The sequence below is a fragment of the Muscardinus avellanarius genome (genome assembly GCF_963383645.1).
Source record: "Muscardinus avellanarius genome assembly, chromosome: 1".
NCBI lineage: Eukaryota > Metazoa > Chordata > Mammalia > Rodentia > Gliridae > Muscardinus > Muscardinus avellanarius.
In genome coordinates this window covers 221326024-221343564 of record NC_137786.1, presented here as the reverse complement: position 1 = coordinate 221343564, position 17541 = coordinate 221326024, and the positions used below count along the sequence as shown (strand labels likewise).

Below are 17541 nucleotides of genomic sequence, written 5' to 3'. Positions count from 1 at the left end.
CGACGTCATCACACAGGACTTGTATCTCCAGCCTGGGTCTGATCGTGTCTTTTTTTCCATGTTATGGTCACCCATGTGGACCACCAGCTACTTCCCATCTCGAGGAAATAGTGAAAGAAAAACTATCTGCGCGCGCGCGCGCGCACACACACACACACACACACACACACACTGTGCAGTTTTAAAGGTGAAAGTTGTGGCCAACCACATGTGCTGTCCCAAATCACTTACCTATCGCCGTCACACGCCGCCGCCTCACAGCACCACTCCCCTGGCTTTAGAACCTCAGATCTAACTACCCCCGACCCCTTCCTGCTGGCTCCCCAAGCAAAGCCTGCGCCCCCATGCCATGCAGCATTCCCTCTTTTACCTCCCTCTGGGATTCTTCCTCTGCTCAGAAACCACTGTAGTCCTAACTCCTCTGGATAATGGGCACTTTTTCCTCTAAACCTCCCCTGGTATGAGGACAGGGGCTCAGCCGCATCATGATTCCGCAGGCACACGCGCGTGCCCCCCGGGGCTGTCTGCTTCCTAAGGACCTAACGGCTTCCGAGGCTCTACAGGCCTGGGAACGCGAGCTGCCTTCAGACCAGATCTCTTGTTCTTCTCCCACAAGCAGGCCCTGTGCACCGACCACCTGCGGTGGCAGCTGAGTGAGACCGGCCAGCTGACACGTGGGCCCCAGAAACACTGTCTTTCTCCACATCACCACCCTCCAACACACTAAACATTTGGTTTCTGGCCTGTTACTTATCTGTTCCCCCCTTATCAAAATGTAAACACGGTGAAGGCAGAGATTTTCTTCTGTTTCCACTGAATCCGAAACCACTGAAGTATCATAGTGCCTGGTAGGTAGTAGGCACTCAATAAATCATTGCCAAATCAATCTGTCTCAGGCAAGAGGAACCGGAGCAGTGTCATAGCAAAGGCATCTTAGTCTCCTAGCATTTGAGATTCCGAGACCCATCAGCAAAACCCAACTGAAAATCCTAGGGCCTTGCCCCAGGCAGGCCTGTGAGTGTCTGTCCATCTGGGATCGTCTACCCAACCCTCTGCTCACACACGCAGCCTTGTATACCAAGGCTCCTCTTCACCAGATCACCCTGGGTGTGTGCTATGGGCTGACCCGTGTCCCCCAAAATGCATATATTGAAGTCTGAATCGACAGTACCTCTGAATATGATTGTATTTGGAGATGAACGGCGGGAAGGGGTGTTTAAATAAAGTAAAATGAGGTCACTTAACAAGATTTATGCCCTGGCCCAGTGTGACTGGAGTTCTTTTAAGAGATGAGTGTTGAAGATGGCACAGGACTGTAATCGCAGTACATTGGAGGCTGAGAAAAGAGGATGGCAGGTTTGAGGCCAGCCTCTGCAACTTACTTAGCAAAACTCTGTTTGAAAATAAATAGGGTTAGGGATGTAGCTCAGAGGTAGAATGTCTGAGAGAGTGGGGGGGTGGGGGGAGGACATAGACGTGCACAGAAAGACCACCTCAGGACAGAGGAAGAAAACAGACAAATAAAGAAGTCTGCTGACACCTTGACCTCTGACCTCTAGCCTCCACAATTGTGAGAAAATATATTCTTGTTTAAACCACCCAGTCTGTGACATCTGTAATGGCAGCCCTCGAAAACTAGCGCTTCATATAAAATCCCAAAGGGAGACATGTTTTGTTAAAGACACTCCAGCTGATTAATAGCCAATAAGCTGCCCGGTAAGTGGTGTCGATATAAAGGGGTGGGGAAGGGAGTAAGAAAGCAACGAAGGCGTAATGTGTTGACATTTTTTTTTTAATATTTGGTATTTGTAAGTCTTTAAAAAATTTTTTTCAGGCCAATTTTTTTTCCTTTAAAAAAAAAAGCAACCAACAGCAATACTCTGTACAAGTATAACAAACATTAGAAATATGCATCATTCCAAAATAGTTACAAGAAAATTACAGTTTAGAGTCCACGTCAACACGTCTATTCATATGTGCCCCCAAGGGAGAAAAAGCTACAGTATGTTAAACACACAACTGCTACACAGTAGTCTGAAAACTCAGAGACTGGGACTTTTGAGGCAAATCAACATGAGTTGCCAAGACTGGTTTAACTCAAGCGCAATCAAGCATTCTGAAAGAAAATCAGGCTTTTCCATCCCAGATGAAAAATGAGTAGGAATCAGCTGCATAGTTGACCCCCCGCCCCGCCCCGAGCCTCTGACTTCACAAAGCACAGATCCAGGGCCGTCCTCCGAGCCACGCCTGGCTGCAGGTTACCACGTGGCCACAGGGAACGGACACCAAAGATCATTTCCCACTGGTGCCACGCGTCACCACCTTCAACTTGGAAGGCAGAAAGTCTTTGTTCTTGGGAGGGATACCAAAGGCTCAAATCCCAGAGCCGGCTCCAGCCCCTTCCCTGGCAGCAAGCCCCACGCTGGCTCTGCCTCTCTCTGGAACTGTCCAGCACTGAGCAGGCAGCTCGCGAGTCCCCGGCAGTCCGCTGGGCTCTTCACAGTGCTCCTGGGAGGGCTTGGGGGAGCGCCGCGCTTTCCCCAGCCTCTGGCCAACGCCAAGTCTGTGTGTCCTTTCTATTTACACATTAATCTTCCCTTTCTAATGACTGTGCTATAAATACCCAAACCACCGCCAGGGCCCATCCCCGGTCCTCTTTAGGATGCAGAGGAGCATCGTGACCTTCGTGTGACCCGTCCACATGGAATTCCAGACCTCTCCAACACAAACTTTCCTCCAGGGATCGGGAAGAACAGCCAAGCCTGGCTTGCTGGGGCTGCCGCCCAAATACTGCCCAAGCCCACATCAGGCAGGCAGGAGGAGGATTTCTGTGTTTTGCATTTATATGCAATCTGTAGGTGTTTGTGTTGTTTTACTCTTTTAAGGGGCTCTAACCTTTTAAAGTACTTTTGTAGAAGCAACTCCTTTCCTCTGAGCTTAGGAAGCAGGTGGGATCTGACATCTAGCCCCCCCCCACGATGATCTGACCAATGGGAGGAGGGGAGGGTGGAGTGGGGCCCACAGACCTGCTGCTGGAAGGGCGAGCTCCGACTGAAAGAGGCTGACCAGCGTGAAGGTCCAGGAGTGACCTGCCCAAACCCAGAGCTTGCTCCCACACCCAGGGATGGCCAGCTTCCCTGGTTCACACCTATGCAGCCAGGGCCCTCTGAGGAATCGGGAAGTCCCAGCCTGTCCTGGTCAACCCAGGCCTGATACTGAAAGCACTGCCTACTACTAAAAAATGCAAAGGATCCAGCAAAAAGTGCAATTTCCATTTGAGAAGTAAAACTCTCCCCAAAGCATGACATCACCATGACCTCTCCTTTTAACCCTTTTAGTACCTCAAAGGGACAGGGGACAGAAGACATATAGCACAAGACTTCTGATCCACATCAAGGGCTTTGGGTACATTGTAGTTTACCCTTTACAAGCCCAAAATACCCATGAACGTGTCCAGTCAGTTCACAAAGTGCCAGTGAGGTGAGGAGCAGGACAGCAACCGCAGGCAGGCGCCCTCGGGCCCACGGTGGCCGGGCTCACAGAGAAGACCCCTCCATCTTCAACAGGACCTCATTGGTCATCTTAGTACAGCAGGATGTGTTACTGTGGAAAACAGCCACAGGACTCCAGAGACCTGGTGATTCCTTCATAAGACCTTGTATACCTCATTGCCTACTGGAGAACCAACCCAAAACTTCTTCAAAATATAACCTGAGCCACAATAGAAAATAAAAGAAACAAACCCTTTCATGTTAATGCCTTGAGAAGTTTACAGATTATGTACCCAATAAAATACATAAATCCACATAAATTCTGAAACTCTTGGTGAATACACTCCTGAAGCAAAAAAAAAAAAAAATTTAATCTACATTTTTTTAAAAAAAATCAAAGTAATTACAGCAGCAGTATAGTGAAAAGAGGTTTTAAAAATAATAATTACATCTTTGATACAAATCAAACTTTGTACACCTCAATTCATAGGAATGACTGTTGTAAGAGTTTAGTATTTATATATACAGTAGATACCAATATGTGTCACTGCAGATAGAGACTAAAGCCAGTGGACTTTGGGGGAGGAGGGATTAATCTGACACTGAATTCACACTGAAGTGTTCACAGATTGCCACACTTTTAAACACACACGGACACACACGGACACACACACACACACACACACACACACACACACGGACACACAGATACACATAAAATGCCAACCTGAGTAAAACGTTACTAAGAACCCAGAGCATCATGAATCACTAAGTCACATATTGCACCTTTAAATAATCCTTCTTACCAAAGACAGAAATTAGAAAAAGGATGAGACAGGGACAAGAAAAGAATGTATGTTACTGTGGGACTCCCCTGCTCCTCCCACCCCCGCCCACAGGAATTCTCAATGTGGTATTTTCAGTTCTTCATTCTCATCCAGTCTATGGGCTGAAAGTGTTGCCAACAGAAGTCTTTGGAGAAAACTGAGCAGGGAAAAGGAAGAAAAAAATGGAGCACAAATATATGTGGGGTGTAGAGGGGGGGCAAAGAGAGAGGCCTCCTCGAATCTATGAGAACAGGAATGTTACTGAGAAGGCGCACCTCTGGTGCGAAGCTACTGCTTAAATATTCCATAGACTCCAATTATGAGATTCAATACAAAAATAGAGACATCTACTGAGTTTTGCCTGTGGAAGCATAATTCAGAAAAGGCACATGTTCAAATAGAAAACCCATGCAGAAGAGGCGCCACATCCCCTTCCCTACACGTAATCACCCACAATTATGTATTTTTCCATCGGCTAGATTCCAAGATACAGTAGGTAAAAATAGACCTCTGATACTTAAAATATATTCAACCCAACACAATCCTGGCTTTAGCATGTGAATCATATAAAATAGTCTTTAAAAAAAAAAAAAAGAAGAAGAAGAAGAAGAACCTGTTTTGAAAAAGAAAAAAAAAATCATAGCTCACTTTTCCTGGTTTTCCACAATTCTCAAGGGAAAAAAAAAAAAAGTGAACTCAATCCATTGGTAATCAGGAATGCAGCTAACCCGCTCACCACCGCCCACAGCCCTGCCGGCCCCAACGGCTCCTCGGTCACGTTTCACACGTGCAGCCTCACACCCTGCAAGTGGTTCTAAGAGAACAGAACACAGAATTAAGATATGAGACGTATGAAAACATGTCAACATCGGGGCATTTTCCTTTGCTGTGGGTGTGATGGTCTGGTTAACTTCAGCAAGGTTTTGCTTTGGAATTAGGCGATGTAACCATTTGTCTTTCCAAACACGCTCACTGGCTGGAGGTTTTCATAGATTGTCATGGCCGTTGTGTTCTGGTAGATGAGGTCCACTTTTGAGTCTTTCTGGGCTCTGACAATATCCAAAACACACTGGTTGAGGAAAACATACTGGTCCTGATAGAAAAAGCAAAGAGAAAGCGCCAGTGAGCACGGGTTCCAGGGATTAGCACTCAGAAGTATTTTCAAACAGATCACCCCCAAACAAACCCTAGCCACGCAACAGGAAATGGTTAACATGTTTGAAGAGGTTAACAACTTCCTGGTAAAATCTGCAACCTCCCTCAGATAACAAGACTTCTTAGCCATAGGAGCACACGCTCCCCACCCCTCCCCAAGGAGACATAGCTGACTCTTGGGGAAGGACAAGGAAAAGGTACAGAAGAGATTATGCTCACCCTCATTCAAACAATAAAAGGTCCAGCAAGAGTTTCTAGCAAGGGAAGCTGAGAGGAGTAAGGAGGAAACTGTAATTCTCAACAGAGGCAGCAGGCTCAAAGGGAGAAGAGGTGAACTGGAGAGGGGACCGCCCTTGAGACAAGCATATCAGAATCAGCAGGCAGCCATTAAAAAACTATGCTGAGAGTCTAGCTAACTCCAGTTAGAATGGAAATAATCAAGAATAAAAATAATCTAGATGAAGGAAATCCTATGAAGGAGCAAATAAGGTGACCTCACTGAGGGGATGGGAGGGGGAGAGGGAAAGTCTCTAAAGCACACGATATACTTAAACACATCAAATCAATCACTAAGCCAAGCATGGGAAGGGAAGGGGGTGGGGATGGGTGATGTGTGTATGTATGTCTCCACAAGTCTTTTATCCCATTAAGATGTATGATTACAATGCACCAATAATGGGGGGGGGGGGTACTGGGCTTCCTGGAAACCCTTCTACCTCCGGGCTACACTCCCAGACACCTTTTTTTTTTTTAATTTGGAAACAGAGTCTCTTAAGCCAGAGCATCTGGCTTCGAACCTGTGCGATCCTCCTGTCTCCGCCTCCCAAGCGTGGGGATTACAAGCGTGCGCCACCATGCCTGGCTCAATAAAAAAATTTTTTTTAAATCATAAAAAAGAATACAAACAATAATAAACGCTGACAAAGATGTGAAGAAATAGGAGTCCTTATATACTGTTGATGAGACTGCAAATGAGTACAGCCGCTATGAAGATCAATGTAGAGATTCCTCAGAAAACCAGGGAGGGAACCATACGACCCAGCTATGCCACACCTGGGAAAGTCCTTGTTTACAGCAGCACAATTCACGGTGCCTAACTAGGAAACCAGCCTAGGTGTCCGTCAACAGAGGAGTGGATTACAAAACAGTGGCATATACACTCAGCTATGAAGAACAGAATCATGTCATGTGCAGGAAAATGGATGGACCTAGACAATATTATGCTAAGCGAGATCAGCCAGTCCCAGAAAGTGAACAGTTTATGTTTTCTCTCACATCATGTGGAATCTAGAGAGAAATGAAGGAGAGAGAGAGAGACAGAGAGAGACAGAGAGACAGAGAGGCTTCAGATAAAGGAGGGGAGACTCCAGCGGAGTGATGGAGGGGGCTTAGAAGAGAGGGTTAAGGAGACGTGATGAAGGCAACAGTTCAATAATGTTTATGTACATATATGAAACTATCAGTATCAATTTCAGTGACATGTATGGGGAGGGGGAGGAAGATCCAGTGGGAAACTGTGTGCATGTGGGTCTCTACCACTCTGAATCCCAATACCATGTACAATTAGAATGCACCAATAAAAATACAAAAGGCTTTGTCTTTTTGTAGCTTGTTGAACAATTGTACAATGTGAATAGAATAAATGCATATGAACTAGAGAAAAAAAAAGAATGCACCATTAAAAGTATATTAAAGCTGGGTGTGGTGGTGCTGTAATCCTGGTACTGAGAAGGTTGAGACAGGAGGACTGCAAGTTTGAAGCCAAGTTCAGCAAGGCTCTTGGCATCTTAGCAAGATAAAAAATGTATCCTATAGAGGCCTATGTGTTAATTTTTTTATTTTCCTATTTTATTTTTTTATTTGGAAACAGGGTCTTGCTAAGTTGCTGAGACCCTTGCTAAGTTGCTAATGCTGGCTTTGAACCTGCAATTCTCCCATCTCAGCCTCCCAAGTACTAGGATTACAGGCATGCACCATCACGTCCAGCATAAAATTTTAATATGACGAAGCATTATCTTCAAAATAAAGAGATGAAAAGAGACTTCCGGGAAGATGGCGACCGAGAAAAGCGGGGCTTAAGAGCCCCGCTAACAACAAATCTCCATTACCACAAAATCAGCGCCTTTCATAGCCAGAAAACACCATCAACAGTGAAACAAAAAATCACCAGGCTCCAGAGAGAAAGCGGACTGAGAACAGAGCCACAGAGGAAATACACTGGCCTCGCGCCCGAGGACGTGGCAGACGCGGCAGCAGCGCCATACTGCCGGCGGCACCGGCGAATTCACGGGACGGCTACAGCAAGCCGAGGTGAGCCACTGCGGAACAGCCAGGCGGGATTTCTCCACGCAGAGAGTGTCTAAAGCTCCCAGTGGCTGAGCTCAGCACACGCTGCAGGGATTCAGAGTCAAAATCAAAACCAAGAAGAAAAACGCCAGCCCCATAGCCGAGGGCGTAGCAGCGGCGCCATATTGCCACCGGCGGCAGCAGCAGCGAATTCAGCGAGGCCAGTACAGCTACATCTGCGCACTCAAGAACAGTGAGTCAAATTGTGGGCCACAGAGGAGAAATCACAGTACTGTACTCCCTGGGACTTGACCCAGTGGGGGAGTGGCGGTGGCAGAGATATCACACCATAGGAGAACGTGCAACCTGGCACCCCCCCCCCCCCACAGTCTAAAGCAGCCTCTATCGACTCTCTGGGTCGGAGACTCTGTGATACAACCCAGTAAAGGAGTAGTGGGGTCTGAGATACTACTGACTCGAGATCCAGAACACCTTAAGTGAAGTCATAGTGACCCAAGGGAAGAACCCAGAGAAAGCACAAACATCCGAAATCATGGGAAAGAGGAATAATACTGGAGCAATGAATGCCCACAACATCAGAACCCGATAAAACTGAAAATCAGAGATTTCTAGAAGATCAAATCAGGAAAATAACTGTAGAAATAATAGAGGTGCTTCGAAAAGAACTCAGAGAGAGCCAAAAAGAGATAAAGGATGCAATTAATGAAGTAAAGGCCTCAATTCAAAGCACAAACAACCGATTGGAACACATGGAGAACAGAATCTCGCTCTTAGAAGATGAGCAATCCAAAAATGAACGCATAGTTTCTAATCTAGGAAAAAATATCCGACAGCAGGAATCTGATCTTGAAGAAATATGGGCCCATTTTAAGAGAGCTAACCTAAGAATAATTGGAATAGAGGAGAAAAAGAAAGTGAAACCAAAGGGATCAACAATCTCTTCAAGGAAGTAATAGCAGAAAATTTTCCAGACATAGAGCAAGAGGTCGATACACAGGTCCAGGAAACTTACAGAACTCCCTTTAGACAGGATCGGAGAAGAGGATCCCCACGCCACATAATTGTCAAAATGACCAATGTGGAAGCCAAGCAGAGAATCTTAAAGGCAACAAAAGCAAAGGGCCAAGTGACATTCAGAGGCAAACCAATTAGAATCACTCCAGACTTCCCAAACCAAGTTATGAGAGCCAGAAGGGCTTGGAGTAACATATTCCTAACTCTGAAAGAAAACAACTTCCAGCCAAAAATTTCCTACCCAGCAAAACTTTCTATCAAATTAGATGGAGAAATAAGAAGCTTCCATGACAAACAGAAACTGAAGGAATTTATGTCTTCAAAACCAGCACTAGAGAAAATACTCAAAGAGATTAACTACAAAGAAGAAATAGGTAACACACATCAGAACCAGAGAAACAAGAGTTTCCATCCAACAGACAACTAAGATTGGTTATCTGTGGAGATTCATTATTTATGTTAGTCTGTTACCTATCTCTAAAGGGTATTGTTTGCCTTTATTGTTGTTAATTTTTAGGATTTCTAGTTGAAATATTAATATACCTTCAGATATAGCAATTGGAAATATTTTATCCCATTCTATTAGTAACTGTTAACTCTGTTTACATTGTCTTTGGATATACAATATTTTTTTTATTTTTTAGGGAGTTTGTATACGCTTCTGTTGCCTGTGCCATTGAAATCATAACCAAGAAATCACTGCCAATTTCAATGTTGTGAGGTTTAATGACCCAGATTTTCTCCTAAAAGTTTATAGTCTTAAGATTTATATTTAGGTCTTTTATCTATTTTGAGTTAATATTTGTATATGGGATTAGGTAAGGGTCCAATTTTATTCTTTTCCATGTAATTATTATTTTTAACAATATTTAGTTAAAAGATTAATATTCCCACCACCAAATGTTCGTGGAAACCTTGTCAAAAATAACTTGACAATATAGGGAAGAATTTAGCTCTAGGCTTTTATTTAGCTCCAATGGTTTATATATCTGCCTTTAGAATAGTACTACACTGTTTCAATTATTGTAGCTTTATATGGTTTGAAATCAGAAAATATATATCTTCTAGCTTTGTTCTTTTTCAAGATCGTTTTGGGTACCTAGAGTCCATATTCCATATTAGGATAGATTTTTTTTCTGAAAAATAAATATATAAATATATGATAGTTTCACCTAAAAAATAGGAAAAAAATATTCTCTGGTAAGAAAGAAAGCAAAAAGAAATATTGAAATGTCATCTTTAAGTCATCAAAAGCTTGGTATCAGACAAATGAAACTGTTATGTGAGATTACCATTTTTAATTTTAGATAAATTGCCATAATACTAGATGTCAACTACTAAGCCAAGCATGGGAGGGAGGGATAGGGAGAGAATGGGGTGGGGATTGGGTGGGGGCTGACTGGGAAAAGTGTGCATGTATGTCTACAAAAGTATGTATCCCACTATGATGTATGAATACAGTGCACCAATAAAAAAAAGTAATAAAAAAAAGAAAGAAAAATAAAAAAATAAAAAAAAATAAAGAGATGAGAAAAGAGTCTATGGGCATAAGATTTCTATTTTTCTCCAAAGAGTATCACTTTGTGCCAAGCATGGTGGCGCACACCTATAGTTCCAGCGGAGGCTGAGACAACAGGATCGGAGGTTCGAGGACAGCATCATCAAGAAGTGATACTCTTATCAACCTAGTGAGACCCTGTTTCAAAATAAAAAATGAAAAGGGGTAGGGTATAACTCAGAGGTAGAGAGCCTGTGAGTTCAGTCCTCAATACCACACATACACACAAAGCATCACTGAATCTCAGTATGATGTATAACTATAATGTACCAATAAAGTATTTTTAAAAGGCTGCTACTGGGCCAGGCATGGTGGCGCACGCTTGTAATCCCCGCACTTGGGAGGCAGAGACAGGAGGATCGTGCAGGTTCGAAGCCAGCCTCTCTGGCTTAAGAGACCCTGCTTCCAAATCAAAAAAGTATAAAAAATACATCTGGGAGTGTAGCCCAGAAGTAGAAGGGTTTCTAGGAACCCCAGTACAAAAAAAAAAAAAAAAAAAAAGGCTGCTACTGGCCAAACTTGGGATAATTTGAGCTTCAAAATAAATAATTATTTTAGTGGTTATAATTACTAAAAAAAATAATAGTCCATGAATTCAAACACATGAGGGGGGCATCCTGTGTGTGCACACGCACGTGCATGTGCACATACACTCAAGTACTTCCCGGTACAGTGGCAAAGAGTCTTCGAATGACTCTCAGTTGTTCAAAGTGTATGTACATGTGTGTATGTGTCTGTGTGTGTATGCACACACACATGTATCATCTGAATATATGATGTGTCTATACATATACACAAGTATGTGACATGCACATACACTCCTGCACATGTAGAGTATAATATAAATACAGCAAAATATAAGCTAAAACAAAGCATAAAAGAGTGAGAGACAGTGTTCTATATAACTTTAGCAGGAAAAGGCAAATCTCTCTTCTGACTGACCCAGGAGGTAAATTTCCCTCTATTCACCACAACTACACAGCTCACCCCAAAGCGCACAATGTACTCAGGCCTCTGGAACGTTCCCTACTAGTCTCAAAAACACAGCACATATTCATGGAGCGCTAAACTGGTATAGGGCGACAGCCTGCTACAAAATTAATATTCTGCTCTCATCCTGGTCAAGGTAGGCTCGCCCCTTTGAGGAAGGCTACTGCCCACTGTATTCTGATGAGAACATGTGTTGAAGACACTATTTATCAGAAACGTTACATGGAAAACAAACCCAACAGTGTTACCCTTGGCAGATTCCGAGCACCCGCTTTCCTGTTGGTAAGCCGCCTCTGTTGCTCTGAGGCCTAACTGATATTCTTTAATAGCTGCAGGCTGGGTGCAGACTGCAGCAATACACTGATGTGGCATGATGCTATCTGCTATTCTGAATGTTTCAGAAACCTGTTTCATTAAAGATGGTCAGACCTTCTTAGAAAATAAAACATGAAAACACTGGTTTCACATGTTTAAAATCTAGAAACACAAGGTTCAGAGAAAGGCAAAGATTATTTAGTAAGTAAGGAATCCTGACACCACCTGGGGGTGTAGTTCTGACTGGTATCATTACTGCGATGCCACTTGTACCACGAATTCCAATTCAGTTTAGAATCTGCAGAGAAATCCAGGGTTACTTCACAGGCAAGAGCAGAAAGCTGTAGGAGGTTCAAGTGTTTTAACAGAAGCATGTGACCCAATGCAGTCTCGGGCGCCGGTGGGAAGTGTGGGGGAGGGGGGGTCAGACACGAGCCTTGGCCTCACCTCTGTCTGCACCATGAGGGGCCTGTGCATTCGAAGGTCGTACACAATCCCGTACACGTCCACGGTGTTCTCATTCTCTATCTGATAGATAAGACGGTCGATCGCGATGAAAGTGCCTGTCCTTCCAACCCCAGCACTGAAAGAAAGGGGAAGAAGTACATCACCTCGGTTGCCTCTCCTGTAACCTCTTGAATTTCCCGTCTTGTGCACGTAACTTGCTCACAGTTTATGTGCAGGATTGGCCAACTTGCTCAACTGAAACCCCAGCAAGTCAGGCTGCACTAGCCTGGGCCTAAGTCTTAAACTTACTTTTGAGTTAAATGTCACAAAAAAATACCTTGCTGGAATTTCTTATACTCAGTCCTATTCAAGCTGCCACTGAAACCTAAGATGGCCAAGTTTCATCTATTTATTCCCCAGAGGGCAACCAAGCCCCTCCTGTCTTTGGTCCTAAATTAATTCTTCTGGCTTTAAAGCTAGTTTCTTACTGTGCTAGGATACGAGTGGGCATATCTTTTTCTGCAAAGGTCCAGATGGTAAATATCTTCAGCTTTACAGACCATGCCACTGTAACATGAAACAGCCACAAACAACATGTGAATGAGTGAGCAATGGCTGTGTTCCAATGAAATTTTATTTACAAAATCCAGGCAGCTGATCAGACTTAGCCCATGGGCCATAGATGGCCAACTTCTATTGAAGTCTCAAGACTTAAGGAATAAGTCCATGATCCTTTATCCAAACCTTAAATGTGGAAATGTCTATTGTCTCCTTCTAATGCCTGGCTTATGTAAAGTGCTCATAAACATCGTTACATTTAAAACCTGCCACACACGAAGTGCCAGCTTCGTACCTGCAGTGCACCAGAATCGGCGACTCGGGAGGGCTCTGCTTCATGTAGTCTCGAACAAGGTACCGAAAGTTGATGAGCAGGTCGGTGGTGTCGGGAACGCCATGGTCTGGCCAGGAGGTGAAGTGGAACTGGCGCAGAGGGTGGCTCTCGCTTGTCTGGATCTGCAAGACAACAGAGGGGTTAAGTCCAGGGAGAAGGGAGGCCTAGAAATATCCGAAAGGTGAGTGGAATCTAACGAGCCCAGAGCGGACGGACCAGCCCAGGATGGATGACAGGTGCCTTGCCCGTGGTTATGGATAGAAATTAGGGCTTTATGTCTATACAACAGCAACTAAGGTGCTTGCACATACTTTATCTTGCTCATCAAATCCTCACGATATGCCCAAGAAATAGGGTTCATTTTGTCCCTTTATGGGTGATGGAAGAAAGGCTCAAAGAAAAGTGACTTGCCAACATTCACCTCAGATGCAGAAAGATGCCTCCTCCCCCGACTCTGAGTTCAGAACTCTTTCTCTACCAGCTGCCAACCAATAATGGACTCACATCCTTACACCTGAACCTCTAACAGCTTCAGGAACCCCATCCCTGAGCCTCCCTGGGAATTCACTAACCATAAATCCAAATACACTTTACCCAATACTACCATGAGACGCAGCACCTGCTGGGCAAGAACCACCTCATAATTCATAATTGTCCAGAAAACCTGAAGTGACAGGCAATTTTAACAAGCATTGGACAAAAATTTTTAAATGCAGGGGTTCAAGAAAGGACCCCCACCAAGAAACATCGCAATATCTAACTGACAGTAGAAACCAGGCCCTGCTAAAACTAGTTATTGTACCTACCGATTTCCTACCTTGGACCAAACACGCACCTTTAATTACCAGAACTGCCCTGCCTGGGGCTGTTCCTATCCATTCAAATGAGTTCACCTGCCCACATCTGAGAACTGGCCTTGCCAAGTGTGCCGACAACCAGACAGCCCGCACTGCCATCTATTAGTAGCTACCCTTTGAGGCTAATTATTAAATGTATATTCATTATAAAAGCCATGAAATTACATGATTCAAAATTTGGAAAACAGTAGGGAATAAAAAGACAGAATGAAGGGAGAGGATCCTTGGAAGCCTCATCACATATAAACTTAAAAACCACAAATATCTCCCAAAGTTCTCCTCCAAGGGAAAAAACTAGCTGTGAGAAGCGGGAGAAGAAAGGAGAAAGGAAGAAACTATGAAAGATGTATCAGTATCTCTTCTACAAAGGGGCAAAGGGCTAGGTTAGGTAGGGGTGGCAGTCAAAGGAAAAATGTTAGCTCAATCTGTGATGCTTTCATTTATTAAAAAGAAAGTGTAAATTGGGTGATGTGTGCATGTATGTCTCCATCATCCTGAATCCCATTAAGATGTATGACCTACAATGCGCCAAAAAAATTGTTTAAATGTATTCATATATTTTGTATCAATTATTAAAAAAAATTACTCAATGTGATGTGACATCCTGAATTGGATCCTAGAATAAATGAACATAAAATCTGAATATTCTGTGGTTTAATTAATAAAAAATAATAATATCAGCAACAGCATTTTTTTTAATGATGCTGTAGTGTTTCTTCCCCTCCTCCTCCACTGCACATGCCTTCCTGCTGTCCTTCCCACCGGTCCTCGCAGGCAGCTCCTTACTTTGTGTGTGTGCGTGTGTGTGTGGTACTGGGGCTGGAACCCGGGGGCATTCTACCTCTGAGCCACACCCCCAGCCCTATTTTTTATTCATTATTTTTTATTTATTTTTTTTTTCTTTTTTTGTGGTACTGGGGATGAACCCCAGGGGCATTCTACCACCAAGCTATACCTCCAGCCCTATCTTTTATTCTTTATTTTGAAATAGGATTTCATTGAGTTGCAAAGAACCTCACTAAGTAGCTTAGGCTGGCCACAAACCACAATCCTCCTGTCTCAGCCTCCCAAATGCTGGAATTACAAGTGTGCACCACCATACCTGGCTTCCCTGGTATTTTATTAACGTAATTGTTAGAAACTGCTGCTAACAGCAAATGGACTTCAGAAACCATATTCCCAACCAAATAATATAAAAGGCCTCCTTGGTTTGCAATGAAAACTCTATGAGCAAGTCACCTGTGAGTGGGAGGAAAGAGTTAACTGACACAGAGCCATGCTCTCATGATTCATTTTATTCAGGAATAACTTGAGAAATTTCCCTCAAGAAAAGAAAGCAAAGAGGTTGCCTTGCAGTAGATGTAGATCTAGACTATTTTATTCCATAAAAAAGAAAGCAAAAATATTTTTCTGATGCAAAAAAAATAGCCCGTCAGTTAATATCAACCTAAAAGTACAGCCCCAAATTTATATCTGACAATTCTGTGATCTATCTGCCTTCACCTCTTACTTACATTTTTCACTGTGAAGTCTCTGATGGTCCATTCCGGAAGAACAACTTCTGAGGTCATTGCCACAGTGATGTCCCCGTAGTCCTGAGCCTGCTTGGAAGGCCAATACTCCTCACATTTGGTCTAGAATTAAAGTGAACTTTTATGAAAAGACTCAGGTCATACCATCTGCCACCACTGAAGAGTCACAAGAAAGAGCAGGCAGCGAAAACTGACGTGGGGGACTGAAACTGCCTTAGCTGGGTTCTGTCTGGCCCAATTTGCAATTCTTTTAGGAGTTTCCTCAAAAAATTCAAAAATCTCTTTAAAAATCAGAAAATCTGCCAACACTGGGCCATGATCTCTGCAGGAAAACTGATTAAGGGCTGAGAAGGTGCTGTCCCTTGACTTTGGGACAGTCCCCATCCAGCTCACTTTGGCCCTTGAGTAGCCCTCCGCAGCTACTCCCTGAACTCAAATGAGAGCGGCCCCTCAGCCCCAAGTAAGCCAAAGAAATGAAAACGTTGCCCAGTAGTTTAGGTAGTAGTACTTGCGGTACAAATACACACACCAATAAAATCAGACTGGGGTCTTTGATTTTGATAAACCTGGGTGAGCTGATGGGAACAGAAGTCAAAACCAGGAACCACCTGCACTCTAGAAACACCTGAATCTTCATCTGGCAAATGACACACACACACACACACACACACACACACACACACACACACCCTGAGATTCTGACTCTGGTTAGGAAATCCCTATTTTTCTAAAGATCTTGGTGTCTGAAGTACTCAGAGAAAGAAGCGAGGACTTGGACACACTTTGGCGTAACTTTGATTCCCAGCACAGCCTCTTAAAGGCTGGCTTTCTGTTGCTACTCTGTGAGCAAGTCCTCAGGCTCTGAGTCCCAGTTTCCCCCTCTGTAAAGTCATGATAATACCTTCCGACATTGACATAGGAGGGGAATAACAAATATGGAGCGTCTAGTGCAGAAAATATACTGGCTCCCATCCCCTTTCACCCTGTCAGTGATGACCACTTCTAACCTAAGATGAACAAGGGCCCAATTAAATTTTCATGTGCCTCATACACTTAACTCTGTCATTTTCGTTTGTCTAGATCACTGTGAAAATGTTCCACATGCGGCCGGGCGTGGTGGCGCACGCTTGTAATCCCCGCGCTTGGGAGGCAGAGACAGGAGGATCGCGCAGGTTCGAAGCCAGCCACACGCGCTGGCTTAGGAGACCCTGTTCCCAAATAAAAATGTAAAAATAGGTCTGGGAGTGTAGCCCGGAGGTAGAAGGGCTTCCAGGAACCCCAGTACCACCAAAAACAAAAACAAAAAAAGTTCCACATGCAATGCCCCTGGCTGAGCACTATAGTTTATGTGCATTCAGAAAGCAATCTTTCATTTCCATAACAGCCTGTTCTCCTGATGGGGCAGACCCTAACCCTCATATCACACGCAGCACAGGACAGAGCCCCACCACTTACCACCCCTGTGTGTTTTCCTTCCTCCATCCCGGCCCCCAGCACAGGACCCTACCACCCACACTTGGAGCTGGGAAACATCCAGCAACTTGAAGTGAAATAAAAAACATTTTTATAGGAAACGTTCCTTATTATTCTTAAAATATTAAGCTGGCTACAGTGTTAAAATGCACTTGAGAGGAGTGAGAGGGGCAGTAGTTTTATATTTCAGAAATTCATGAAATGGTTGCGTCATGAACTGTGACAAATGGAAAAGGATGGGAAATGTAGGTTCTAGAGGAATTTAGAAGCCTGAATCTAGAGGACCTGGTGGTACGGTAGTGAGGAGGGAATTGTTGAGGATGACTCTGCAGTGTGAACTGGCTGATGGTGAGCAAGATGTACACTCTGCCTGAAGGCCCCTCCACATTCTTTACACCCATAGGGTCTTTCTCTGTATGAATTCTCTTATGTACTGTAAGATGGGGCAATCTGGCTGAATGCTCTGCTACAATCCTTACACTTATAAGATTCCTCTCCTGTATGGACTCTCTGATGCAGAGTAAGAAATTTACAATAGCTAAAGACTTTCCCACAAACATTCCATTCATAAGGCTTCTCACCAGTATGGCATCTCTGATGACAAGATGGGAATGCCCTCTGTCTGAATGCCTTCCCACATTTAAGACATTCACATGGCCTTTTTCCAGCATGGAATCTCTGAT

The 17541-nt window shown here is 44.0% G+C and overlaps 1 protein-coding gene across 1 annotated transcript in view; it reads right to left on the bottom strand.

Annotated features, from left to right (window-relative positions):
• Window positions 1–5252: 5252 nt before the first annotated feature.
• Window positions 5253–17541, bottom strand: part of PTPRJ (protein tyrosine phosphatase receptor type J) — a gene marked incomplete at both ends in the record, with an annotated part of 42766 nt that continues 30477 nt past the window's right edge. Inside the window, 4 exons of the mRNA XM_080690782.1 lie at window positions 5253–5411; window positions 12105–12240; window positions 12958–13118; window positions 15368–15487. Coding sequence (XP_080546908.1) covers window positions 5253–5411; window positions 12105–12240; window positions 12958–13118; window positions 15368–15487 — 576 coding nt within the window. The remainder of the gene's footprint in view (window positions 5412–12104; window positions 12241–12957; window positions 13119–15367; window positions 15488–17541) is intronic.